General features: G+C 37.9%; 1 protein-coding gene across 2 annotated transcripts; it reads left to right on the top strand.

The window, feature by feature from the left end:
• Positions 1 to 278: 278 nt before the first annotated feature.
• LOC132124192 (noelin-3) lies at positions 279 to 14,910 on the top strand. Of its 2 annotated transcripts, none has more exons than XM_059535092.1 (6): positions 279 to 707; positions 9,775 to 9,918; positions 12,089 to 12,244; positions 12,456 to 12,675; positions 13,385 to 13,491; positions 13,666 to 14,910. In XM_059535092.1, exons 1-6 carry the CDS (start codon positions 639 to 641, stop codon positions 14,341 to 14,343), a joined length of 1,374 nt encoding a protein of 457 aa, XP_059391075.1. In that variant the 5' UTR covers positions 279 to 638; the 3' UTR covers positions 14,344 to 14,910. The 2 variants fall into 2 exon arrangements, with proteins under 2 accessions (XP_059391075.1, XP_059391076.1); XM_059535093.1 differs by lacking the exon at positions 279 to 707 and adding an exon at positions 5,696 to 5,904.
• The last annotated feature ends 12,833 nt before the right edge of the window (positions 14,911 to 27,743 follow it).

The following is a 27,743-nucleotide window of genomic DNA, read 5'->3' as shown; positions in this document are numbered from 1 at the left end:
ACAGAACGCGTTTTCCATCCCATTGCGCCACATTTATTTTGTTTTTCTACGTTAACGCGCTGAACGGACGTGTTTGACCGTTTTGCTTGAGTCTCGCGTCTTTTACAGCATCCCTAGGTCCCGGACAAAAAGTATTCGTCTCACTCTTATCTCACTCTTATCTTTGCTTCTGCTGCCATAAGGCACACATTCCCATATGCAATTCCATGTGGAACTTTTGCCGTGTACCTTTGCTCCATACACCAGAGGCAACCGTGACAACATGACCATTTCAGCTCAATGACCAAAGTGTTGCGTACATTTGGAACTATGGCGTGTTGACTCCACAGTAAGCCGCGTACACTCAGCAACGTTGCTCAACAAGTTAACGTTTGGAATAATCAAATGATGTCACATCCGCCGTGAAGGTCTCCGTGGTAGTGTCGGATGGTCACTAGCGCACTGTCTGCTGAATCCTCATGCGCGTGCGGTCGGAACTTTGGACAGTGCGCGCCCAGTATTGGCTGCACGAGGGAGCTGGCGCGGAGGAGCAGCACGGTAATGAATGTGGATCTATCCGCCCTGTTCTGTTCGGGCATCATCTGCCACGCCGAGGACGCGATATTAACGCCAGAAAAGTGCGATAGAGTCGTGACAGCATGATTCTTCTGTTCGGTGCGTTAAATCCCCTGCTTTTCCTCATCGTCTTCGGACTGTATCCATCCATGGTAAGTTGATGTGATGAGTTGCAAGCTTAAAGATTTCAGTATAAGGCATTTCTTGATTTTGTTTCTCTGTGTGGGTATATCTGAAACAGACTGCATATGCTTTAGTGGAAAATAAATTAGTTATTATTTAAAATTACAGCAAGTTGCCTACTGCAGCATCAAATATGTTATTTGGTCTAGAATTATTTAACATTTCATAGGGTCCTCTAACACTGGAGTCCTCAGTATTATGCATCATATGAAATATGATATGTAAGTGTTGTAGGAAAATAAATATATTGCATCTGAGTTGCACAGATAATAAACGTTTGTTTATTCAAGCATGAAGCACCATTTGTCTTTCCAGATGTTTTCCAGTTTTGCTAGAAATGCATTGGTGAGTTATAAACAGATAAACTGACATGCAGCAGATATTTATTAAGCATTGAAAATGTGAATTTTGTCGATTTTTATTTTACATTGTTGGCAGTATGGATGCATACTTATGATATGATTTCACCAGCCAGTGAATATAATGGTGTAATGATAAATTCTGGTCCACTGCCCAGAACAGTAAATAAGCAGAATAACCTGTCACTGTAAAAATGATAAAGGAAGCAATATAAAGCAATATTATTAATTAAATAAAATCTTTAAAATAATTAATCAAATGGGCTCCACAAATTGAATAATCAAAATGAGAAACTGCATAGAACGAACAATAGAATAAAAATTCTGTTGTTGCAAAACAAATACATTTTAATGAATAGTATTAAACATTTATTAATTAGATAAATTAACTAAGATATTTTTTATGATGCAGTATCAGATGAAAAGCAAATTGTTTCCATTGTTGGAAAGTCCAATGCTTGTCTAATGACAGCATCACATGAAAACTCATTACATAAACGTGACATAAATATTAATGGAGTAACTACAATGTAACTCACAGATGAAACCAGACAAGGTAACAACACTGATGATTTTAAGCCCAAACAAATGCACAAACCAACAAGTGATGACAAAAGCAACAACAGCATAAATAAAACTGCCAAATTGTTAGACAATGCAACCATAATTATTCACACCGCAGTGCACCCTGGGAAGGGTACGGATGGTATTGAAAGGAAATGCATTTAAATTTAAAATGGTTTATTTGCATTATATTGAATTGACTCTGTCATATTCATTTTGAGTTGATTAAAACTTAAATACTAAAAAAGGTTAACCTAAATTTTGGCATTAAAATATTAATAAAATAAAAAGTATTATATAATAATAAATTATAAAATATAAATACAATATGTAACAAAAATATGTTATATTTAGTTTGCAAATAGCATTTTCATGAAAATAACTTTATCTCTTTTCATTAAGTGTTTTTAAATAATACTGCAAGACTTTTTCATTTAAAGATACTTCTGCTGAAAATAAATCACTGTGGCAGGATGTAACAAGTGCTAAAATGAGTGAGGGGATGTGCTTCAGCTGTTTAGTCATAGGTGGACAGGAGCTGTCCACACTGCTGTAGTGCTGAAGTGGACTAATCGCATACAGACATAAGCCTGCATGGACTAGACAGTGAATTGCTTTTAGTCTGAACCATTTGTTTAACCATGAAACAACTAAGCTAGTAGTTCTGTGCCGGCTGTTTGACCTCCCCATGTAAAGTCTTCAAAAAGTTGACAAAAGGTCCATAAATAAACACATACAAAAAAAATTGCAAATACCCCATAGACCCCCAGCAAGAGGTTGTTTGAGTTGTTTGAATATATATGAAACTGAATGAACGCTAGTGTAATGGGCTTCTAATTACATTGTTGTTGCTTGTGGGATGAGTGATTCATGATGATTAATTTGACATGCTGAAATGTGCTTTTTATGGGGACAAATTGCATTACACACCTACGGGATACAGCATTCCAATGTCAGTGCAGGGATCCATAATAATACAAACCTTCACCACATTTAGCATTCAGAGTTAACTTTTATAGCATGACAGTTTTTGCATGAGTTTCAATGGAAAAGTCAATTCAGTCATGTATTGATCCATCGTCATTACGTTTCTTAATGTGGTGTTGTTCACAAAATACTAAAATCATTATCATTTTCATTACTTGAAATAAAGTAAATAAAGTAAAATATACAAAAACATATTTTATTTCAGCCAGTTGCCAAGGAAACATCTGGTCATTTTCATTTAGTTTAACTTGATCTACTAAAATAACTAAAAACCAACATAGTAATTCATTAAAACTATAATGACTTATTTAAAAAAGAATAACAAAAATGACAAAGACAACAAAATGGCACAAAAATAAAAATAAATAATAATAATAAATAAAACAAAAAACAAATGCAAATTATAAATGAATTATATTCAATGATACTAAAATAACACTGTTGTGAATATCTTTCATCATCTGACCCAGAATACATCAAAATATTGATGTAGCCTATATGTGACATTCATAAAAGATTTCCAGAGCATAGCTGGCTTTATGAAATCTCAAGAGATATGTTTGCTGAATATCTACTTTTCTAATCCAAACACTGCCAACAAAAACGAATGAATGAAAGTCACCACATACCATACACATGTATTTTCATTTGCCTTTGCAGTACCGATAACCATAGTAAACACGCACATGATGAATGAAATAAACCGTCATACCCTTACAATAACTAATAAATCTGCTATGCACGAACACTGCCACACCCTCACTTTGTACTCTACAGATGCCTCGCTGAGACTTTATAAAGATGGCTGATAATGAATTAAATCCTTTGGTTTATCTTTCTATGCCTCGATAGCTTTCAGAAGTGTACTCAGATATTGAGATATAGTCTAGAGGTCAGAGCACAAGAACGCAAGCGTTATCAGAAAGGGAGAAAGAAAAAATAATTTCAGTTTCTGTAAGCAGCAGGCTAAGCCTTTTAATTTTCAAACCGGTGTCGTTGATATCAGCACTTGATACAAAGCACGGCAGAGCCAAATACTAGCGAGAACAAAAGATTAGAGGACTGTTTTCTCTGCTTTGTATTTATCACATTAAATCACAATATCATGAACCCGTGTATTTAGTGTGTGAGCACACCCACAAATGTACAACTTTACACATATTTTCCCAAAAACTTTTTCAAATCAACTATTTGAATTTAGTCATAAAAGTAACTGTTACATTATGATTTCCACCATCAGGACAGAAATGGGAGTCCATTTAAGAGACATGATCATCATGATCAGTGTATATTCCTCCATGCTCCGTAGTGATATATTTTATCTCTCCCTTTCTGTCTGAATGGCGTGCACAATTTGTTTCTTGACTTAAATGGAAGGTGACATAGTCTGTGTGACTGTAAAAGAATCCATCAGTTCATAACTGAAATGTCCTGTACATGTATAACTGCCTTACACTGCATTTATCATAAATTACTCTATTCAAAAAACATTGCAATTCAAAATAGAAGACAGGCTGACAGTCTGTGCAGTAATGGTGGGTATTTTTTCAGTCACTCTTAATGCAAGTTATGTAATTTCACCGGTTGGTGGTGACACATGAGTGCCTTTCACTCAACCAATTTGTTCAAAACTGATTCATTCAGAAACATAAACAAGTGGCTGCCTTTATAAGCAAGTTACTATTTATTCAAATGATTCATTCAAAACACCTATTTATTCAGGAAAGAAGCAAGACTGCCTTTATGAGTGAGTCACTTTATTATACACTTAACGATTCATTCAAAAAACACCAGTTCATTTAGGAATGGAACTAGTGGCCATTTTTATGAGCAAGTCAACTGATTCACTCAAATGATTTGTTTAAAACACCAGTTCATTCAGGATCGATTGTATTGTGTTATTTTACTTTATATTATGCTATTTACTCAATATGGTATTATCTTACTTAAAGTGCCCCTATTATGCCTTTTCAGCTATTATCTTTCATGCAGTGTGTCATGTAGCTGTATGTGAACATAAACTATCTGCAAAGTTGTGAAGCCGACAGTGCACTATAAATTAAGTTATTGTGTGTCAAAAAAAAAAAGAGTCAACTCGCAATCGCCTAAATGAGCCATCAGAATTTCAAATCTTATTCTGTTACGGCTCTATTTCATGAAGTAATACATTTGCATAATGTCTGCACACATTCTATATCGCCAACTTGCCTGCCCACAAACAGTAAAATTTTTGTGTAGTTAACATGTTGAGAAGATGCTGTATCCTACGCTGTGAGAGTAAATTAGTTTTTTCACATCTCATAATTACCACAAACTTGTCAACACTTGACACTTAGCACTGAAACGTCCTGCTCCAGTCGTGGTTGCGAACCAGTCTCTTGTCAATCAGCCAGTTCACCCATTTCATCATCAGACTCCAGCTTAATTCACCACCAGAGGTCATCATCCATCACACAGACTCTCACATCACACAATATACCCTGGACTACATTTCCCAGCCGCCATTTCAATAATCACACCATACACCTGAGACCAATTACACACAGCTACAATCAATCAGACATGCTTTAATAGCATTGGACTTCCTCTCTCATACTGCCAACTTGTCCTGCGTTTCTCACTCTGCCAGTGTTAGCTGCGATATGGAGCCAGTCTATTTACCTAGTTTAGTCTAGTATTTCCTTGCCTGTTTTCCCATGTATTGATCTTTGCCTCTGTTTTTTGATTACCCTGCCGTCTTGCCGTTTGGACTATGTTTGCCCGTGCCTGGACTATTATCTGTGTCTGGATTATCTCTTTCTGTCTAGCCCTCTGGATATTGTTAGCTGATCAGAGACCCTTGCTTGCCCTTGGATTATTCTTGTGTCTTGTCCATACCATACCCAGTTTAGTCTAGTCTTTCCTTGCCTGTTTTCCCGTGTATTGATCTTTGCCTCTGTTTTTTTATTACCCTGCTGTCTTGCCGTTTGGACTCTGTTTGCCCGTGCCTGGACTATTATCTGTGCCTGGATTATCTCTTTCTGTCTAGCCCTCTGGATATTGTTAGCTGATCAGAGACCCTTGCTTGCCCTTGGATTATTCTTGTGTCTTGTCCATACCATACCTGTTTGCTACTGTTTCGACCCTGTCTGTGTTTCAAACATGTCAAGGAATAAAAGCTTGCATATGGATCCGCACCTCTCACGTCTCTGACACTTCGTTACAGAATACTCAGCCACACAAGGATCCAGCAGATTTCCAGTGGAACATTTGTCAGGTATGGACACAACAAGAATATTGTTTGCCCTTAAGCAAGGCACACAAGTTTTAGCCATCACTGACTATTCTGATTTAACGGACATTATTTTGATTGAGATTTTCTGTGATGGCATAAAAACCCCTTCGGTCTAAGATTAAACGTGAGGGTCCATGTTCATCACTCTGTCAGTTTTTTGACTATGCTTTGTTGTGTGTTGGCTCTTCATTTATTTTGGGTGTTGCGGAGGAGGACCGCAACACCGCACTCACTCATGTAATGGCAGCCGCACTAGAGCAAGAGCACAAAATGGCAGCAACAGCAGAGCCCGATTGCAAAATGGCAGCCACACATTGAACCCTTACGAGTCAGGTGAAGCCACCGCTGATCTTCACAAGTCAAGTCACTGCTGACCTTCACAAGTCAGGTCAAGTCGCAACTGATCTTCCTGAAGCCAATCAAGTCACGATTGAGCTTCATGAGTCAAGACAAGCCACAGCTGCTGGTCTAGAGTCTCATCACGCCTCTGGTGATCTTCCAGAGCCTCGTCAGGTCTCAGCTCATCGTCCAGAGCCTCGTGACATCTCAGTCGATCTGCCAGAGCCTCGTCATGTCACAGCTGATCATTCAGAGTCTTGCCTCATCCTGTCTGTTGCACCCAGATATTCATGGTCAGTCCTTCGGTATCGGCACGCATGCTGCAGAACCTCCTGAAGCGGCAGGGCTTGCTTCAGCTTCTTGCGTTGTGGTGGTGCCCAGCAATTAACTTTTAGCTGGTTATGTAGCGGGCGAAGGAATCGTTGCTGAGCTCTCCCTGTTCCCGGACGGGACTGCTGTAGAACTTCAACAGGTGGCAGCATTTGCTGCAGAACCTCCAGAGGTGTCAATGGTATCGACCTGTGAACTCTTGTTCTGTCCTGTCACGGCTATGGAGGCCATCTGCGAACTCTTGTTCTGTCCTGTCACGGCTATGGAAGCCGTCTACAAACTCTCATTCTGTCCTGTCATGGCTATGGAGGCCGTTTATGAACTCTGTGTTCCCTGCCTCGGTCCCTGAGACCATGAATGCACTGCCTGTGTTGTCTGTCTCTGCTTTCTCTAGGCCCCAGTCTCTGCCATGGGTCCCAGTCCCATCTTCTCCGCCCTGGTGGGCTCCAGTTCCGTCTGCTCTGCCCTGGTGGGCTCCAGTTCCATCTGCTCCGCCCTGGTGGGAAAACACTCCATGTCCTCTGTTGTGTTGGTCATCAGCTACGATCTGCTGGCCTGTTGCTTTGGCCTAGTGGTCTTCTGCTTCGTCTGCTCCTCGGTGGTAGTCGCATGCTCTGTCTGCTCCGCTGTGGTGGTTCCCTGCTCTGCCCTGGAGGGCTCCTACTCTGTCTGTTCTGCCGTGGAGGGCTTCTGCTCCATCTGCTCTACTGTGGTGGTCTGTTGCTCCATTTGCTCAGCCGTGGTGATTTTATGTCCTGCTCTTGTGGTCTTCTGCTCCGCCGGGTTGGATCCTCTGACCTGTTTTGCAGGTCCTGCCTCATTCCCAGGGTCTTACATCTTTACATGGACCTGGCTCTCCGTCCCTCCCCCTGTTCCGCCTCCGCTCCACCGCCCTCCTGGATTGTGTAATGTGTAGAGTGTCTTGAAGTCACTCCTTGGAGAGGGGCTCTGTCACGAATACGGTCTATGAACTGAGACCAAATACACACACACTGCTACAATCAATCAGACATGCTTTAATAGCATTGGACTTCCTTTTTCATACTGATGTCTTGTTATGCGTTTCTCCCTCTCCCAGTGTTAGCTGCAATACATAGCCAGTCTATTTTCCTAGTTTAGTCTAGTCTTTCCTTGCCTGTTTTCCTGTGTGTCGATCTCTGCATGTGTTTTTGGATTACCCTGCCATCTTGCCGTTTGGACTCCATTTTCCCCTGCCTGGACTATTATCTGTGCCTGAATTATCTCTTTCTGTCTAGCCCTCTATTGTTCGCTGATCTCACAACCCTTGCTTGCCCTTGGATTACTGTATTCTTGTGTCTTGCCCATACCATACCTGTTTGCTACTGTTTCGACCCTGTCTATGTTTAGACCATGTCAAGGAATAAAAGCTTGCATATGGATCCGCACGTCTCACGTCTCTGTCACTCCGTTACACCAGGGCTGTCAACACAAGATGTGATGATCTTTATGAGTGAGTCATCATTCATTTAATTGATTCATTCAAAACTCTAATTCATTTAGTAATGAAACTATTGACTGCCTTTATGAAGAAGTCACCATTCATTCGTTCAAAAAAGATTAATTCAGAATCAAAACAAGTGACCATCTTTATGAATGAGTAACTTATTCATTTGCCTAATTCTTTAAAAGCAAATATTTTGTATAACAGCAATGTAAAACTTACAACACACACAAAAAATCTATGGAGAAGAATTTTTTTCTTAAGAAAATGAAAATATGTGACAGCGGTAGAAAAAAATAAGAAGCAGAGGCAGTCAAGGATGGTGACAGTAAAATCAGTGTGTGCACATGCATTGAGGACATTGAATGCCTCTGTCCTCAGCTTATCTTTATCTCCTCTCAAGTGAATCCACAAAACCTCCCCATCGTTTCTCCATCCTGTCTTTTCACTATCCCAATTCTTTCTTCGTGTATAGTTTTTGTTTATTTTTTAAGCCCTGTTTGTATTTGTGGATCCATTGAGTGCACAGTTACAAGTCTCGCATATCAACTCTCAGACTCGACTGTGCAAATTATACATCAAAGCTGGTCAATTGGATCAGTTACAGTGCAAGTGGATTACAGCGAAAGAACACTGGCATTATTGTGACTGACAGGTACACGCCCACTTTATGATGTCACTGGCTCTTGGTTCCAGTATTAGACAGATTTCCAATAGATAAAAGCGGGTTTATGATGTTTTCTCTTTGGATTTCAGTCCACCTAAGCAATTTATTTCATTCACCTCCTGAGAAACTGCTTTCTGGAGGAAATGGCATGCCTGCTTGACTGTTATAGTCCGCAAAAACTCTTTAATAGTTAGCAAGGCCTTCGTATGCTTAATGTACTGTAAATGACAATCATGGGTTTTAGCATTCGTGCCGTAGCCTTGTTGTTGGAGGTGATCTAAAGGCTGCACAAGAAGAATTTACAACAACATTCCTTTGAATTCACCCAGTGGATAAAATCTGTCATATTTACCTGCCTACAGCACAATACAATAAGTGAGTTCAATGATAAGTAAAAGGGACAGTTCATCCCAAAATAAAAAAATTCAGTCAGTTTTTCAACTTCATGTCAGTCCAAACCAGTTTGACTTTTTTTCTGCCGTAGCTTAAATCTTTCAAGCCTCCAAAAAGGCACAAAAGCACCATAAAAAGCAATCAATATGACTTGTGTGAAATATTTAGTCTTTTGAAGTTATGATAGCTTTGTGCAACCAATAGATGGAAATGCATTGAAAATCTTGACATCTGCCCTAGTTTTCCTTGGCATTTTCATGAAAAGTAGCACTGTCCAATCCATAAACAAATAATTTGTTTTATTTGGATCCTTTAATGAAACACCTGATCCAGTTTCATTATGAATCGGACAGATATGTACACGTAATACATGTAAATTCCTGCCTGTTTTTTGCCCAGAGCTATTGAACAACTTAGGTAAACTGGAATAAGGCAATTAAGGAACATGGACCTCTCCAAAGTACTTTTAAGGTGCTTTTGTATGCTTTTTGAGGTATTAATTTCCCCTGTTCGTTGTAACTGCATGGAACCGTCTTCTCTTTCGAGTGGAAGAAAGTCATACCGTCAAAGTCATATGTCATACTGTTTTGAATAGACATCGGGATGAGTGAATAATGACAGAATTTTAATTTTTTGGATGTATGTGTGTGTGTCTCTCCAGACAATTGGTCCCAAGGAAGGATGGCAGGTGTATAGTTCGGCACAGGATGCCGACGGACGCTGTATCTGCACTGTGGTCGCACCGGAACAAAACCTCTGCTCCAGGGATGCCAAGAGCAGACAGCTCCGACAGCTGCTGGAGAAGGTCTCATGCAGAAACACACACATTTTAGCACACTTCTTTATTTTTCTGATGTATATATATATATATATATATATATATATATATATATATATATATATATATATATATATATATATATATATATATGTGTGTGTGTGTGTATATATATATATATATATATATATATATATATATATATATATATATAGGTGTCGTTCATCTCGAATCACTCCACCGGCCTCGCTCCTGTTCCCACGTCTCTCGGCCCCGCCCCATCGTCACAACTAAGAATCAAACTTACAACTCTAATGCTATTTTTGCAACTTAATACTTAAGATATTTAATGTCATTAGAATATTTCTGTCTTAATGTTCTCATACTCATTAAAGGGTGAAAAACTAGCCAAATGGAACAATCTTTTGGAAACTTAATGGCCTAACAAGACGGCACATTAAAATCATGATATTGACATTCTTTCTTAGTTTTATATCGCTAGCACATGCACTGTGAAAAAAAATATTCAAAACATTGCAAAACCTAATAATAGCACAAGTTTTTTTCTCTCTGCATTTCTTCTCACTTTCGGTTCTTTCAAACAACACACACACACACACACACACACAGGCATCACTTGGCTAGTATACATTGTGTGGACAACTAATGTACTGTTTTGCCTCAGGGGCTCACACAGTTCAGGAGCTACTGTAGCCTGCCACTAATCCTGACATAAACTGTCAGGATTAGTGACCTGTTTTGTTTTGTGTTGTTTTGCCCCAGTTTTCGTTCCTGTGTGTCCTTATTTGATCATGTTCCTGTCCTCATTTAGCTTGATTATGTTCCATTGATTCATCTGTGTTTAAAAGTCCTAGTCTGTTCAGTTTGAGTTGGTCAGGTCTACTTGTTGTTTACGTGAGTTGGCTCAAGGGCCTATTGTGGATTATCTCGTGTGTTTCCTTGATTTAAAGACAGTTCTCATTTACTCATACTTCCTCAATAGCGTGACATGACACAAACACACACACACTTGTCCTTTTGCTCTTTCTTTCTCTCAGTCTTTCAATCACATTAAATATTCTTCTCCCCCATCGATTTTATCCTTTTTTTATCCATCTAATTCACACTTAGGAACATTAAACACACAAGGAAAAAAGAAAAAGCGCTGATGGATGCTTCAGCTGTGTTCACAAGAGGCTGATTTTATGCAGGTCATTAATACCTGATTTTATGATAAATGATACATGCCTCAATCCAGCGGGAGCCTGACTGCCGTTAATATTGATATGTACATTTATTAACGCCTCCATTTTCCCTATTGCCTGAAAAGAAAGTCAGGGCCTATAGAGGACGCCTCTCATTCATGATTCATGGATTTCCGCATTTCTCGCGCCCCAGTCAAGGTAGCAAATCAGAACGTTTGACGGGGACAAACACAGTGAGATTGGAGCCACTGTTTATGTTTTTGGTGTTGTTGTTGTTTTTAAATCAGTCCCTTTTTAAAGATTCATTAACTGTAGTCAGTTTATCCATAACTTATGCAAAGAAATGTATCTTTGGAAAGTGCTTCCCATTACGTCTTACAGAGACCTGCCGAGGTTCAATGTATAGATCACACAATAATAAATTAATCTACTCACCCTCATGAAGCCCAAGTAATGTGAAAAAATGGTGACCAGTTGTTGAAACTGTCAATGGATTATCATTTACTTGTGTTAAAAAGTTAAAAAATATCATGGATCATTTTACATCTACAATGCAGATCAAAAAAGTCAGTAAGATTTTATTTATTTTATTTTATAATTTTTTTTTTGAAAAGAGGTGTCTTATGCTCAACAAGGTTGCATTTATTTAATACAGTAAAAACAATACAATTATAAAATATTAACACAATTTAAAATAACTTTTCTTTTTGAATATATTTTAAAATGTAATTTATTCCTGTGATGGCAAAGCTGAATTTACAGCAGCCATTACTCCAGTCTTCATAGTCACATCCTTCAGAAATCGTTCTTAATATGCTGATTTACAGTTTAATAAATATTATTATTATCAATGCTGAATACAGTTATGCTGTTTTCATTATGATTTTATTTATTACTATTATTTACTTGTATGTATGTATTTATTTACTTACTTTTTATTTATTTATTTTACTGACCCCTAGTTTTATCTAACTTGTGGTCTTGTGACGCAGGTGCAGAACATGTCTCAGTCAATTGAAGTCCTGAATCTGCGTACACAGCGCGATTTCCAGTATGTCATGAAAATGGAAAATCAAATGAAAGGGTTACGGACCAAGTTCCTGCAAATTGAAGAGGACAGGAAAACTACAATGGCTAGAAACTTTCAGGTACATTTTTATTAGGTTACAGAAGACCTGCTGCTGGAAATGCAAACATCAGCATTAGCCATGAATATTGGATGTGTTATGTCAAAAGGTAAAATGTATGTATAATAGAATTTTACTATAACTACATCATGAAATGTGATTACGGCTAAACACTGTTTATTGGGACCAACGTGCAAAGTGTAACAACATCTGTGTGGGTGTGTGTCCACAGGAGCTGAAAGATCGTATGGATGAACTCCAGCCATTGATTCCTGTGTTAGAGCAGTACAAAACAGATGCTAAGCTGATCTCACAGTTCAAAGAGGAAATCAGGAATCTGTCTGCCGTGCTGACGGGCATCCAGGAGGAGCTGGGAGCTTATGACTATGAGCAGCTCTATCAGAGAGTCCTCAGCTTGGACAGCCGTCTACGAAACTGCATGAGTAAACTCAGTAAGTTAGTATAGACCACAGCATGCATAGTTAAAGCATTTTTGTTTCATTTTAAAGGGACCATATTCTAATACAGTTTTATTTCATTTTGATTGATTCATTATTTTCATTTAAAGATACAGTGGGAAATGTTCAAAATATGTAATTTACCTCTGCTATGATTGACTGAACTTTTCAGTTAGTGACCAACAAGGCTAATTTGGTTTCAGGCTCACCTGCCCAGGTGAGTTTCTTAAGTGGCATATACATCTATCTCATTTGAAAGCAGCTTGATGGGAGATGGAAGTGAAGCAATATACATAAAATGCAGGGATTTAACTGTAGTTGGACTGTCTTAAAGTGATGTCTCAGTTAAAAAAAAAAAATATTCTGCCTATATTTAGTTAGTTAATTGCAATTAAATAACAATGTGTTTTTAACAGTCCTCAAATGACACCTGGGATTCTGAAGATGAAGTGCTAAAAAGCCTTATAATATTAATAAGTTGGTTAGGCAAATTCAACAGATGTTCCGATATGTTATTAATATCTCTGATAATTACATCCTAGCACTGGGAGTTGGATGCACTAAGCTAGTACATCATTAACAGTTGCTGTTGTTTTTCACATGCACTGAAAGAACAGTCTTTAGAAGTCATGAAATTGCTTCTACTGAATCAGCCATTCAAGAGAAGATGGTGATATTAAAATAAAGATTTTTTTTTCCCCAGCATGTGGGAAATTAATGAAAATCACTGGCCCTGTGACTATAAAGACATCTGGAACGCGGTTTGGTGCATGGATGACCGACCCTCTAGCATCTCCAAGAAATAACCGGGTGAGTTCTGGAGTGGACAGCACCACTTTCTTCAGTCTGATGAATGTTCTGCCATATACAGTACCTGATTGATCTTCTTCATCCCCAGGATTACTAACACCCACTTTCAACCAGGTGCAAAATAATTTAGTGTGCCGCTCATCTACATACTCTCACTCTGTAATATTCCCACAGGTTTGGTATATGGACACTTACACCAACAGCAAGGTGGTTCGAGAGTACAAAAGCATCGCAGACTTTATCTCCGGCCTGGAATCGCGAACCTATTACCTTCCCTTTAAATGGGCTGGAACCAACCATGTGGTCTACAACGGCTCTCTGTACTACAACAAGGAGCAGAGCAACATCATTGTCAAATACAGCTTCGAGTCTGGACGGGTTCTCGCCCAGCGTGCCTTGGAGTACGCCGGCTTCCACAACGTCTACCCCTACACCTGGGGAGGCTTCTCAGACATCGACCTGATGGCGGACGAGCTGGGTTTGTGGGCTGTATATGCCACCAATCAGAACGCAGGAAACATTGTGATTTCTCAGTTAGAACCGCAGACACTGGAAGTTCTCCAGACGTGGAACACGGAATACTCCAAAAGGAACGCAGGTGAGTCCTTCATGATCTGCGGCACACTCTACATTACAAATTCTCACCTGACCGGAGCCAAGGTGTATTATTCCTACAACACAAAGACCTCGACGTACGAGTACATTGACATCCCGTTCCACAACCAGTACTTTCACATCTCCATGCTCGACTACAATGCTCGAGAACGGGCACTTTATGCCTGGAACAATGGACATCAGGTCATTTTTAACGTCACGCTTTTTCATGTCATCAAAACGGAAGACGACTCCTAATGGACTTCTGGATAAAAGAAAGAAGGACGATTCAGTTTAAACTTATGCTGTTATTTTCTACTCATTTATGGTTCTTTTCCCAAAGTTAATGAGATATATTGCCTTTACTCCACCATAGACTGACGTCTGAGTCGAACATCACCTTGCTGTGACTGATGACACATGAAGACTTGATGATGCAACGCCATTACAAACAGAATGATTTGAAGTTCTTTTATTTATCTGCTCATAGATGCTCTAAAAGTTGGGCCTTACTTGCAATATTTCACAACGTGAGCCACAGACGAATTGCTCTACTGCATGAATGTCTGATTCTTTCGCCATTTGTTATCCGTAATGTGGTCTTTGTATATCAGAAATTCCATTTTTCTTATCTAGTGACGTGTTTTTGGCAACTTTGATTTCTCCAGACTCTCCTGGTAACCTAATGCTGTGTCAAGTTTAGTCGTACAAACTGTAGAGCCCTGAATATGAACCTATGTAAACGATTATAAAATTAATTGTCACTGTGAGAGGAAATATTTTATATTAAATCTAGAACAAAACAATAAATCAACTCAAACCAAACCAAGCCACAAATCTATTTCCATAAATGCAAACAACAGAAGAGAAAATGGCTGTGTGCGACAGAACAATTCCACGGGGATTCAGCCTGAAATCAGGGGGGTTATAATGAGGTCATTTGCTGATGATTGTGACAAGCCAGACTGCAGTAGCGTTTGAATGACTTTGAATGCTGTCCTTTGGCATTTTCAATCAAGATCAAGGGCACAGAATCTGGGAGGGGATGATTTCAACTCCTCTCTGCAATTTCCTCTCGCTTCATGTCTGCTAGGGCACTGGGAATTTAAATGCACTTTTACTACCATCAATTCTGCACTGGGAATAGATCACCCACAGGGATTTACAGTACTAATGCTGTTTCCTCTTATCATGAATATTTCTTGCGACATAGTCTTGTAACATATCTGCTAGCAGAAAGTTTAAATAGCTTTTTAGCTTTGATGTTTCTTTTTCTTTCTTTTTTTTCAAATTAAAATGTAACTTGGAGAACTATTCATTTAAATCCAAAAATGCAATATTTTTCCTATATTTCTACCACTGCAATACCTGTAAAACAGTTACCTGGCGGTTTTAGTTAAGGCAATGGAGTGTATTTTGCTTCACACTGCAACTCATTTAAAATTCCAGAGAATGTGCAAAAAAAATGAAAACTTCTGTGGGATGCCCTACTATTTCTATTCTCCATCCTTTCACAGATATTTTTAGATCCATTTTACCTCTTCTTCTGTAACCCACTAGAAAAATTTCCCCTTGGAGGAAACTAAAGCCCTTTTATTACAATCCCATGAGACTTCAATTCACATACAGACGTTAAATTCACTGAGAGGTTCACTTTACTATTTTATAGTATTACGGAGCAATATTCATATTCAGACATTTAGTTCTAGCCTTACTTTGGACTTCATATTTGCAAGCTTTTTCAGAAAACTAATTTGCCGTAAAGTTTAGTCACGTGAAAATTATTCTAATCTCTCCAAAATATCTTGTCACAAAAATTCAACTTTGAGTTTGAATGAAAATCAATAGCACAGAATTCAATCATCAAGAAATCAGAAATGCAGTCACACTTTAAATCTATTGTTCATCCAAGTAATTTGTTCAAGCTTTCTCTAAAAAATAATAATAACGCAAAATAAAAGGAACAAACGTCAGACTTTTCAGTGACTTTTAGAAACCGTTCTTATTTTATTGAGTTTTCTCAAACAAATGAAAAACACTGGGTCAATTATATAATAAGAAGAATAATCTAACACCAATCTGGCTTTCACACCTTTCCTGAAAGACATCTGTCTGCAGAACTGATCTAAGACATCAGTCTGTGTCAGATCTTCACTAGAAAGACATAAACTTCTTAAAGTGCTGCTGTTTCTTGAGGGAGAAATTTTTTTTTTCTTTAACAGCAGGCTTATATCCCAGCAGGAAGTTCAGATCACACAATACATCTGATGGTCGACTTGATTCTCGATTTAAGGAATTTGCTTTTCTTGTGAAAGTGGCCAATTTCTAGTTTAATCACACTGCTTTTAAAGTTCTAAGCTTATAGATATGCAGCATCATCAGACATTAGTTAATTCATAATCGTATGTATTAAGACTGGCAATTAATTACAATTGCCAAAAAAAAAAAAACAAGAATAAACATTACATTATTATATACAGTAAGTAGACATTCAAAATGCCCTTTTTACCGCCACGGGTACCGCCGGCGCGGCGTTTGTAAAGTGCATTTGCAGCTTTTGACCGCTGAGTGGTGCTTTAACCATAAGTTATCAAACAAGCGCATCAAAGCACATTTTCGCAAATAGACGTTAGTTTTGCCTCGCTGATGTGTTACATTTGACTGCTTCAGTCACGGAAAATGAAAGAAAAACACTATAGTTTTAATATTTAATATTCACAGATGAAAGTTTGGTATTTATGAAGTTATGTGCATTTCTTAGAACGAATTCAAGCAGGATAAATGTCAAGCCTGTGCCTGAGTCTGTGCTTATATTTTCTAAGCTACATGGTATTAAACCATATTTTAGATTTGACACATTTAAAAGGTGTGCAATATTATTTATATTATATTAATTATGCGTTATATCATTCAAAATAAATTGTGGTTTACTTTGCATCAGAGCATTAAAAGTGGTAGCCTATTTTAGGGGGGTAGGCTACATGGATTAATATGCAAAATGTCAATATTTTCATATATTATGCCTATATTTTAATTTATATTTTAAATATAAATATACATGACTAAACATAAACTCACAATTGGGTTTGTCAGTTTGTTTGAGTTATAGGTGATTTTCGTATGGGTCCATTTATTTTCTTTCTTTTTGCTATTATTCCAAAATCCCAACAGCTCTAGAGAGAATTCAACACAATTTGACAAAAAAAAAGGGTGAAAGCCAAGTCTAATGATACATGTTCAATTTCTCACCACATTATGAATGCAGAGCGGAATTTTTGAACAACCTTTGATTATTTCCCCACACAAGCCTAGCATTCCAACATTGCTTTTCGCCATCTTGTCACTGGCCCAAACTAAAGCCAAGAGTTATTTAACCGGCACATCAACAGCAGCCTGCATTTCATTTCACATTGAAAAGAGTTTTAAAAAACCCCAGCTGATTTCCATATCATGGTAACCTGTTATTTCTCTATGTACTTGAGTGTGCGTGTAGGTGTGATCCGTTTCTAACAGCTCCCCAGTGTTGTATTATTGGTATTCTTTATGATTTCTCCACTGCTGGTGTGTCGCCCAGTGCTATGTTAGGAAATCTAAAGTCCCCCTCAAAAAAGGCACATCGAATCTTTGTGAAGGATCTTTGAAATGGAGAGAGGTAAGTGCCTGAGGGAAAGGTTTTTCACTGCCATGAATTTCAATAAAGATGCTAGGGGAAAAGACAAGGCACAATCAGCACAACCCCACAGTCCATTTCTGCCTAATCAGGTCACATCGAAAATAACAGTGTCAGATTAATATTCTCTCCCTCAATGTCCAATTAAAAAAAAAAAAAATCCAATTATTATCCTTATCATTCTGTTTTCTTAACGGTCTTTACGTGCCAGCAGGCCACGTTCCTCACCCTTGAGTTTTCCGCCACTGATTAGAATATGAGATTATGGTCATGAAAACACCACAGACTCAATCAAAATAAAATGGACATAAATCAAGTTGGTGGGTGACATTGTGATAATTTGTGGTCATCTGCTGGTGAAAATGCAAGCATAAAATCAATGAGGCCACCTTAAATGTGCTGTTTGCATACAAGGGTAGTTTCATAACCGAAATGAAACAAAAGGCACAGGCAAATCAATCTTTCGATTGAAAGTTATGCAATACAACCGGACCTGTTTATGAGGGAGCCAAAATATGGAAATCAAAAAGTCCGCCTTCATTGTTCAGCATTTCTCTGGTATGTTATGTTTGAGACATTAATCAAAATAGCCTTTTTAAACATTCTGAATTGTAAAAAAAACATATTTTTTTATTTATATAGTCCTGTGAAACAAATGGCTCTTTTTAGTAGCTCCAGTAGATTCTTAAAAAAAAAAAAATCATATTCGAGAGAGCGAAAACTCAGTATTCAATCACAGGACACAAAATCAGGCAATGGGCCTCTTAATGTCATCTTATATTTAGTTATTTTATACATCCAATTTTTTATTTATGCCTTTTAACTTTATTTTATACATCCAAAATGTATTGAATTTTGTTTCGTTTAACAGTTTCATATAGGTCCTATTAAAATCCCATAGACTATTGACATGGATCTATTCCACACCGTGTGGTGTCATATTGTTGGACTCCTCCAGGATAAAGAAGAAAAGTTGTCTCTGTATTAATGAAAACTGATTTCAGCTTATTCACAGCCTTCCTAATGCAACACAAACGTAATGTGTCACTTTCCGGAGAGAATTAATCATTCTGTTTGTTATTTACATTCTAGTTTAAATTAAATTGTCCTCATAAATCTTAGTTACACTACTTTATTTCCTTCTGCTCTGAGTGAATGAGTCCTTCCCTTTTGAAGCTTCATGAAGTTGTTAGAAGGATTTGTTTGTATGGATTTCTCTTCTCAGGGGGTGTGGGTGATCGTGGGGGTTTCTGAAAATATGTCTTTTTTTTTATCTGCTAGAATGGCTGGTCAACTAATAGTAAAACTAAGTGCTAAACATGTCTTTATAGCTAGGCTGAGAAGCACTATAAATGCAAATTGAGGGAACAATGTAATATTTACATCAGAAGGTACGTAGACTGAGCATGGCGCTTAATTGGAAAATTAATAGTTTCCACATGATCAGTTCCAATCAAAGAGACACCATTTGATCAAGTGTTGTTTCAAAGGATTGCTATGCTTTTATACAGAAAATGAGTAGCAAAATATACAAACTTTATTTTATTTTTTAATAGGTGGTTGCTATTGTGTTATTGCAAATCTGATCACTATATTACATAATGCAGCAGGTGAATGTGGATGTTTGTCTGAATTATCTATACACATTGGGCCAAACAAATGGATATTCAGTAAGGTTTGTCACAAAAATGACTTCGTAAATACCTTTTCAGTGTTATTTCTTCACTGTGTGCCTTTAGTAAATACTGACTAGTTTTTTTGTGCTGGCACAAGCACAAGCTGTTAGCAAATCTGGCCCATAGACTGGTGCTGGATAACTTGCGGTCCTGGGACAACCAAAAAAAGAAGAAAAAAAAGAAACACATCAGTTGAACCTAGTTGGCTGGCTGTACTGAACACAATTCCCTTTTCATCTCTTTGTCATTGACTTACATTTGAAGATTGCTATAAAGGGATGCTTAAAATGTCATTGAGAATAATGAGTCCAGTGCCTGATTCTGCCATCCAGGTGTACTGCCAGCAACTGTCTCCCTCCAAACCCATCACTCCCCTGTTGATCACTCTCATGGATCAGTCGAATAAGAGGCTCACTCAGCTTGAACCTGAGACCACAACAAGGTCCTAAAAGAGGAAAAGATAAGAGAAGCCAAAAGAAATGTTGCAAGTAACAGAGAATAATTGTTGCAGCTGCAATAAAGTCACGAAATCCAAAACATGTATTTTCCTTGAAGATATTTATTATCCCACATGGTTGATCAATGATACAGAAGTTCTTCCGCCTCTATAATTACTCTCAGCAGCGAGCAAATGTAACAACAAATTGGAACTGGTTGATTCCAGACAGATGCAGTCCAAATCCAAAATTAAATTGAAGGTTTTATTTGCTTGGTCAAATGAAACCAAAGAAAACTCTGCTTCAAAAAGACCATCACTGTTTGCCCTGACCTCTTATCATGTTCATGATGAACATGATAAAATGAACATGCATGTTTGTGCAAGGACTGTGTTGTTTGTTGATTGAATGTGTTTAAATTGCATAGTGTCAAAATAGTGTGGACATGATTGAAAAGGATACTGATGAAGCACTGTTCAGTTAATTTAGTTGGTATAAATATATTTAAAAAAAATATATATATATATATATATATACAGTCGTGTCCAAAAGTTTTGAGAATTACATAAATATTGGAAATTGGATACAAGTTGCTGCTTAAGTTTTTATAATAGCAATTTGCATATACTCCAGAATGTTATGAAGAGTGATCAGATGAATTGCATAGTCCTTCTTTGCCATGAAAATTAACTTAATCCCAAAAAAACCTTTCCACTGCATTTCATTGCTGTCATTAAAGGACCTGCTGAGATCATTTCAGTAATCGTCTTGTTAACTCAGGTGAGAATGTTGGCGAGCACAAGGCTGGAGATCATTATGTCAGGCTGATTGGGTTAGAATGGCAGACTTGACATGTTAAAAGGAGGGTGATGCTTGAAATCATTGTTCTTCCATTGTTAACCATGGTGACCTGCAAAGAAACGCGTGCAGCCATCATTGCATTGCATAAAAATGGCTTCACAAGCGAGGATATTGTGGCTACTAAGATTGCACCTAAATCAACAATTTATAGGATCATCAAGAACTTCAAGGAAAGAGGTTCAATTCTTGTAAAGAAGGCTTCAGGGCGTCCAAGAAAGTCCAGCAAGCGCCAGGATCGTCTCCTAAAGAGGATTCAGCTGCGGGATCGGAGTGCCACCAGTGCAGAGCTTGCTCAGGAATGGCAGCAGGCAGGTGTGAGCGCATCTGCACGCACAGTGAGGCCAAGACTTTTGGAAGATGGCCTGGTGTCAAGAGGGGCAGCAAAGTAGCCACTTCTCTCCAAAAAAAACATCAGGGACAGATTGATCTTCTGCAGAAAGTATAGTGAATGGACTGCTGAGGACTGGGGCAAAGTCATATTCTCTGATGAAGCCCCTTTCCGATTGTTTGGGGCATCTGGAAAAAGGCTTGTCCGGAGAAGAAAAGGTGAGCGCTACCATCAGTCCTTTGTCATGCCAACAGTAAAGCATCCTGACACCATTCATGTGTGGGGTTGCTTCTCATCCAAGGGAGTGGGCTCACTCACAATTCTGCCCAAAAACACAGCCATGAATAAGGAATGGTACCAAAACACCCTCCAACAGCAACTTCTTCCAACAATCCAACAACAGTTTGGTGAAGAACAATGCATTTTCCAGCACGATGGAGCACCGTGCCATAAGGCAAAAGTGATAACTAAGTGGCTCGGGGACCAGAATGTTGAAAGTTTGGGTCCATGGCCTGGAAACTCCCCAGATCTTAATCCCACTGAGAACTTGTGGTCAATCCTCAAGAGGCGGGTGGACAAACAAAAACCCACTAATTCTGACAAACTCCAAGAAGTGATTATGAAAGAATGGGTTGCTATCAGTCAGGATTTGGCCCAGAAGTTGATTGAGAGCATGCCCAGTCGAATTGCAGAGGTCATGAAAAAGAAGGGCCAACACTGCAAATACTGACTCTTTGCATAAATGTCATGTAATTGTCGATAAAAGCCTTTGAAACATATAAAGTGCTTGTAATTATATTTCAGTACATCACAGAAACAACTGAAACAAAGATCTAAAAGCAGTTTAGCAGCAAACTTTTTGAAAACTAATATTTATGTAATTCTCAAAACTTTTGGTCACGACTGTACACAGAAAAATTTATATATGTATGTAATCTATAAAAAAAAGTGTCTGTAATATGATTATTTTAGAGCATTTAAAAATGTAATACATTCTAATTATAGGTACTCAATTTTTGGAATTGGATTACATAATAAGATTACACACAAAAACAATTTTAAAAGGTTAAATAAAAAAGGCTATTCCATTCCATAAAGCATCATCATAAATGTGCCGCAGAAGGAAGGACTTCAAATAAACATCGCTAATTTCAATATGTTGATTCAGTCTCCTTGGAAATTAATTACCAGAGTCACTCACCTGTTTTTTCATAAGTGAACATTCTGTATCATGTGGAAAATGTTTTTTGGCTCTGTAATTACTTTCCCCTCTATGCACAGACTTTAAACAAATTAACTTTTTGTTCCACAACGAAAAATAACATGTGAATGTGTCACAGAGCACATGGTTCAATGCACGTCTTTCTTTATAAATAACATCATCTTGCTTCTCGACCGAGAGAAACAGTCTGCGACATGATAGATGGGCCACAGAGATGAAAGATGCTTAATCACATAAGATGTTTTTAAAGTCTGGTGCATTTCAAGGACTAGATGTTCATTCCCTGCTACGGTAGATAAACCTAATCATGAGTCTATTTTGCTAAAGCAAAAGAAAAGCAGTAAATGAAAAGGAATGCAGTGGCAGCGGCCCACTGTTCATCTGCTTTGTTTTTGTCATTTTAGTCCTCATCATACGGTCCTCTGGGATTGCTATGCTCAGAGGAAAGGTCTGTGGGTCCGGCCTGACCTAACGCACTAGTGCCATGGTAACCGCAAGCGAGAGGGTGATGAAGGCTTACCGAAAGCTACGGGCATGATTTTCTTGAAACACAAACATAAAAAGATTTCAGTAGGACTCGGGCTGTCCAGGGCTGTCAGGCTGTCGTCCATCACTCTCACGTAACGGCCTTCTTTCCATGTGTTTGCCTCAAAGTATCTGTCAGGTCATATGGTGCACATACTATTTCAGAATATCAATTTTTCCTGCATTCATTTAATTAGATTTATTATACTTTTTGAAAAACAATTCAAACAGAATATTAATGAAATAAATAAAAAAATACAACATTGAACAAATCGGAAAAAATAAACGTAACAAAAAAAAATTAACACATATTTGAACTAAATAAATAATTAAACACAAATTCTACATGATTCTTTAAAATGCACTTTATTCTCTCCCTCTATCTTTGCCTCTGAATTCTTCTTCTTGTTGTTTTATTTTTGCATTTTTTTATGTTTATTTATTTAATTAGTTCACAAGGTACACTTTCGAAATGAAATAGAAATTCACCGCATTTATTTTCTAAATGCATTGTATTGATCTTTTTTTTATAATAAATTCATCCATGCATGTTAACTTTTTCCTTTTTTCTTTTTTGATAATCCATTTAACTCTATGAAAGAAGAGATCTCTAGTTATTTACAGGCTACCTGTTGATCGCCATCTACATCACTGTCTGGATAATGCACCTTAAACATAACCGGATTGGCTAGCTTATATTTTAAATGTGCTGGTTGACCAGACAGTTTTTGAATAAAACATTGGGTTATTAAATAAAGACTCAAAGCTTTGATTGTGTAGATTTGGCTCAGTAAACAATCACCAGTATGCTATTGTTTTTCATCTCATGATAATGATTAGCATAGCTAAGTTCAGCTGAGGTTATTTGCTCATATCTCTCTCATTCAGCACACAGCTCTGGCTGTTCCCCACCTCCACCAATCTGAGAGAGTCTGGAGCCCATCCAGACATTCAATATGCCAGGAGCAATGATGTACTCCGACATAGCAGGTGTGGAGGAGCTCTTGGTCTCTCTTGCTTTGACTGAGGGATTCTGCCACGCTGTTAATAAGAGTTCGACGGTCATGGTTGACCAGGCTGGAACAAGCAATGACTTCATCATAAAACAGTGAGTGGGGACTGACCGAGCCTTAAGAAAACGGGACACAGAGAGAAATAGAACATAATGCATTCAGCCCTCGCTATTCAAAAATATGAATGAATGAATAAAACTAGGCTTGTAAACAGCTGACAGAATATCAAGCATACACACATTTTAGTGCTCATGTCACCGTCTGCTCTAGCTTCAAGTAGCAAAACCTTTTGCACATTATTGAGAGTAATTAATATACATAATGTGTCATTAGCAATTTATTTAAATCTGCATTTAGACCTATTATTTTTATACTCACCATATAATATTTAAATCAACAAAACACTGTTGATAATACAGTATAGTAGCATATATTTCAATTTTATTTGTTTAAGGAATATTCCATTAAAAAATACAAATTTGCTGTAAATGTACTCACCCTCAGGCCATCCAAGATGTAGATGAAGTTTTCTTAAAAGATTTAGGGAAATTCAGCATTAGATCACTTGCTCACAATGGATCCTCTGCAGTGAATGGGTGCCGTCAGAATGAGAGTTCAAAAAGCTGATAAAAACATCACAATAATGCACACAACTCCAGTCCATCAATTAACATCAGTTAAACGCTGCATGTTTGTAAGAAACAAATCTATCATAAAGGCATTTTAACTTAAATCCATCACTTCTGGCCAAAATAGCAGTCCATAATTTCTCCAAATTTGTTCCGGATAAGGAGTCCTGAGAGTAATCCTTTCCATCAAATTTTCATTTTTAGGTGAACTATTTCTTTAAAATCAAGTCAAGAATACATAAATGAATTAATGTAGCTAAATATTTAAAGCAATTAAACTCTGTTTTTATAGAACATTTTTGTAGAAAGAAATTACATCATGTGATATTTGTGTACTTAAAAATTCACTTCATCCTTTAATGGACTGAGTACAGTATATCTTTGCTAGCTATGTCTTCATCAGATATAACTGCCCATTATCCAAATATTATAATAATAATAATAATTTGCATAAATTTTATATAGTATTCAACTGAGCATGTTCTCTGTCTGGATCATTTTTTATGGTATGGAATCTATGGTTTGCTTTTAATTCTACATTGCTTGAGGGGTTCACTAACGGAGTATAGTTTGATCATCGGAGCCAAAGAGATATGATGGCTCTCTTAACTGCAGATGTGCATTACAGCCGCTCTTTTAGAACCCTTCTGGATTTGCTTTGGCTACATCACAGAAGTATAGCTGACTAAACTCACCATTTTTCATCCTCATCATGTGGGGTATCTGCCTGCATGTAAAAGCTAATGGCCAGCCACGCAGTGTCCCCAACTGTCACCCACCCCTGTTTTATCGTACTGTGACTCAGGCACCTCTGGCAATAAATCTGATCACCACCAAAACACCAACAGCGCTCTATACATTTCACAGCGTTGGGTGCCTCAGTGCAGCACATGACTGCTCGCTTTGCATGCAAATGCTGGAGCACAGAAGAAGGTGGCGCGCCTAGAGAGGACCGCAGGTTTCTCCATTGCTCAGTATGCTCACAAAAGGGCCAAATGCCTGTGAGCACTTGTATGTGAAACCGTGAAGACAGATGTGAATGATTGGGAAAGATTCAGGAGTTTAAACACAAGGTGTGCGGGCAGAGTAATTGAGTAATAAATCACCGGAAGTCTGGCTGATGCAAGTAACTGAAATAAGAACGTCAGTTAAGAGGCAAATATTTTATAAAGTTGCAAAAGACTTTTCAACTTGCCAGAATTTAGTCAGACAAAGCCAGATAACAGAAAGGAGGTCGGTCTGTGATGCACTTCTTTATGCATTAGAAAACACTTGCCATAGTTTTTTCTCCAAAAAAAAAATTAAAAATTAAATTCACTCCTTTCAGACAGTATATTATTTTTCATCCAAACAAAGGCACCAAAAAAATCTAATCAACTGGACAGCCCAATTAAAAACAAATTGGAAATGGAGGAGAACATGAAATGAGTCCAGTAAAGCTCCCTAAAAACAAGGAACACTAGAGGGATCTCCCTGCAGTGCCAGCTCAATAACATTAATTTACAAATTAAGTTAAGTCCCTTGTACTGACGAAGGGAAACTGGCGTGAAGCACAACGGTTGCTTTTAATGCCATATCAGCTCTTTTTATTCACGTCGGTCTCAGTGACATTAAGATGAGGCAGCAATTACCCTTCTTTGGGTCCTCCATGAAAATTTAATTTAGTGCTCCATCCACTGCAGCCAAAACGCACATACCAGGAAACACTCAGCACCTCCGATCTATATGGATTTTCTCTAATGAGCCATCTTAAACGGCACAATGGAAAGCAGACAGATGGTGAGGGGAGCAAATGAACAGGTGTTGGTGAGTTCGGATGAAGCCTGTATGAGTTCAGGCAAAATTACTACAGAGATGTGAAACAAAACTCTGACACTTAACAAGCAATCAAAATCAGATATCAGAATAGAGCCAGAGATAGCAGACATCTCACCAAAATTAAAGGGAATATCAAAGAACATGAAGGCTTAGGGATTTGCAACAAAGCCATGGGGTACAACAAACACCATCATAAATCATAAATATCATAAATTACCCCAAGGCAGCACCAGCATACACAAACAAATCAGATAGCAAATGCTGAAAAAGCATATAACAGATTGCACATTTTATTTTATTTTTCTTCAACTCTCAGAGAAAATGGCCTTTCTATGTCAAATATAGCCTTTATTCAAAATGATGAAATTAATTATTGAACATGCAAAGATTCTAATTTTATCTTCATAAAAGTGCCATTATTAGAGGCTTTACATTTACTATTACATTGCAGGGTTGATTTTTCTATTATTTAAGACAGTCAGGATAGATTTAAAATCAAAATTGATTCCTTACCTGGGCAACTGAAATTGGCAATGCCTTGAAATGCTTTTTTGAGAGGCTAAGCAGATAGCAAGCAGCAAAATAATAACAATAATAAAAACTAATAATAATTTAAGATGAAAAATAATCATTTAAGTAGTCTTGCAGGTTCAAGGCCAAATTTGTTGGCTGAAATAATAAAAATAAATTTAAAATTAATTAAATAAACTTCACAGTTCCTCCACAGGTGAAGGACCCAAGGGTTCAGTGTTTCGCTGATTAGCATGACAGAATTAGCCCCTGTTGTTGGTATAGTAGATACCAGAATTAGAGCATCTATTGTGCATTCAAAATTAAACAAACTAGTCATGCACCAGTATAAGCTGACACTGAAATCAGAAATGTGAACTGATATCTCCAGGTAATATAGAGATGTCTTAGGTCATCATATCTTCAGAAGGCCACTTTCTAATTTCCTCCATGGGTGATGGGTGTCAACAATCACAGATGTTTTAACAATATTACAGCACCCTCTAGTGGCAAACTTAATAAGCACTACTTAATATCAAACAGTGTGATAAAATATATTTTCCTGCTTGTCTCCCTTGTTTCGAGTAAATCCACTAATACCTTCTATTTCACACTATTTGTCAGTGAGACACTCGTGCAGTTGTTACACAGCCCTGTATCAAATAAACACTCTCCAGGCAGTACTTGTGTGCTCATTTTGCCCTTGAACGCTGAAGAGAATCTCTCTGTCAGCCGACTTCCTGTTCACTTTCGCTGAAGTGGCCTGAGTGCCTTTGGCAATTCAGAGAGTCCTCTTCATCTGAATTTCACAGCTCAGTGGCAGTGGGGTCAGAAATTCTGTGAGGGGGGTTTGCCTGTGTGGCCTGAGCAACCACAGATGTGAAAAAGATGAGAAATAGGGGATCCCCATCACGACAGGAGAGCTAATCTGACCCTGAGGGCAATCTTAGAGAAGTCACCAGGACTCCT

The sequence above is a fragment of the Carassius carassius genome, chromosome 42 (assembly GCF_963082965.1).
Source record: "Carassius carassius chromosome 42, fCarCar2.1, whole genome shotgun sequence".
NCBI classification, from domain to species: domain Eukaryota; kingdom Metazoa; phylum Chordata; class Actinopteri; order Cypriniformes; family Cyprinidae; genus Carassius; species Carassius carassius.
This window is presented reverse-complemented; position numbering and strand designations above follow the sequence as displayed.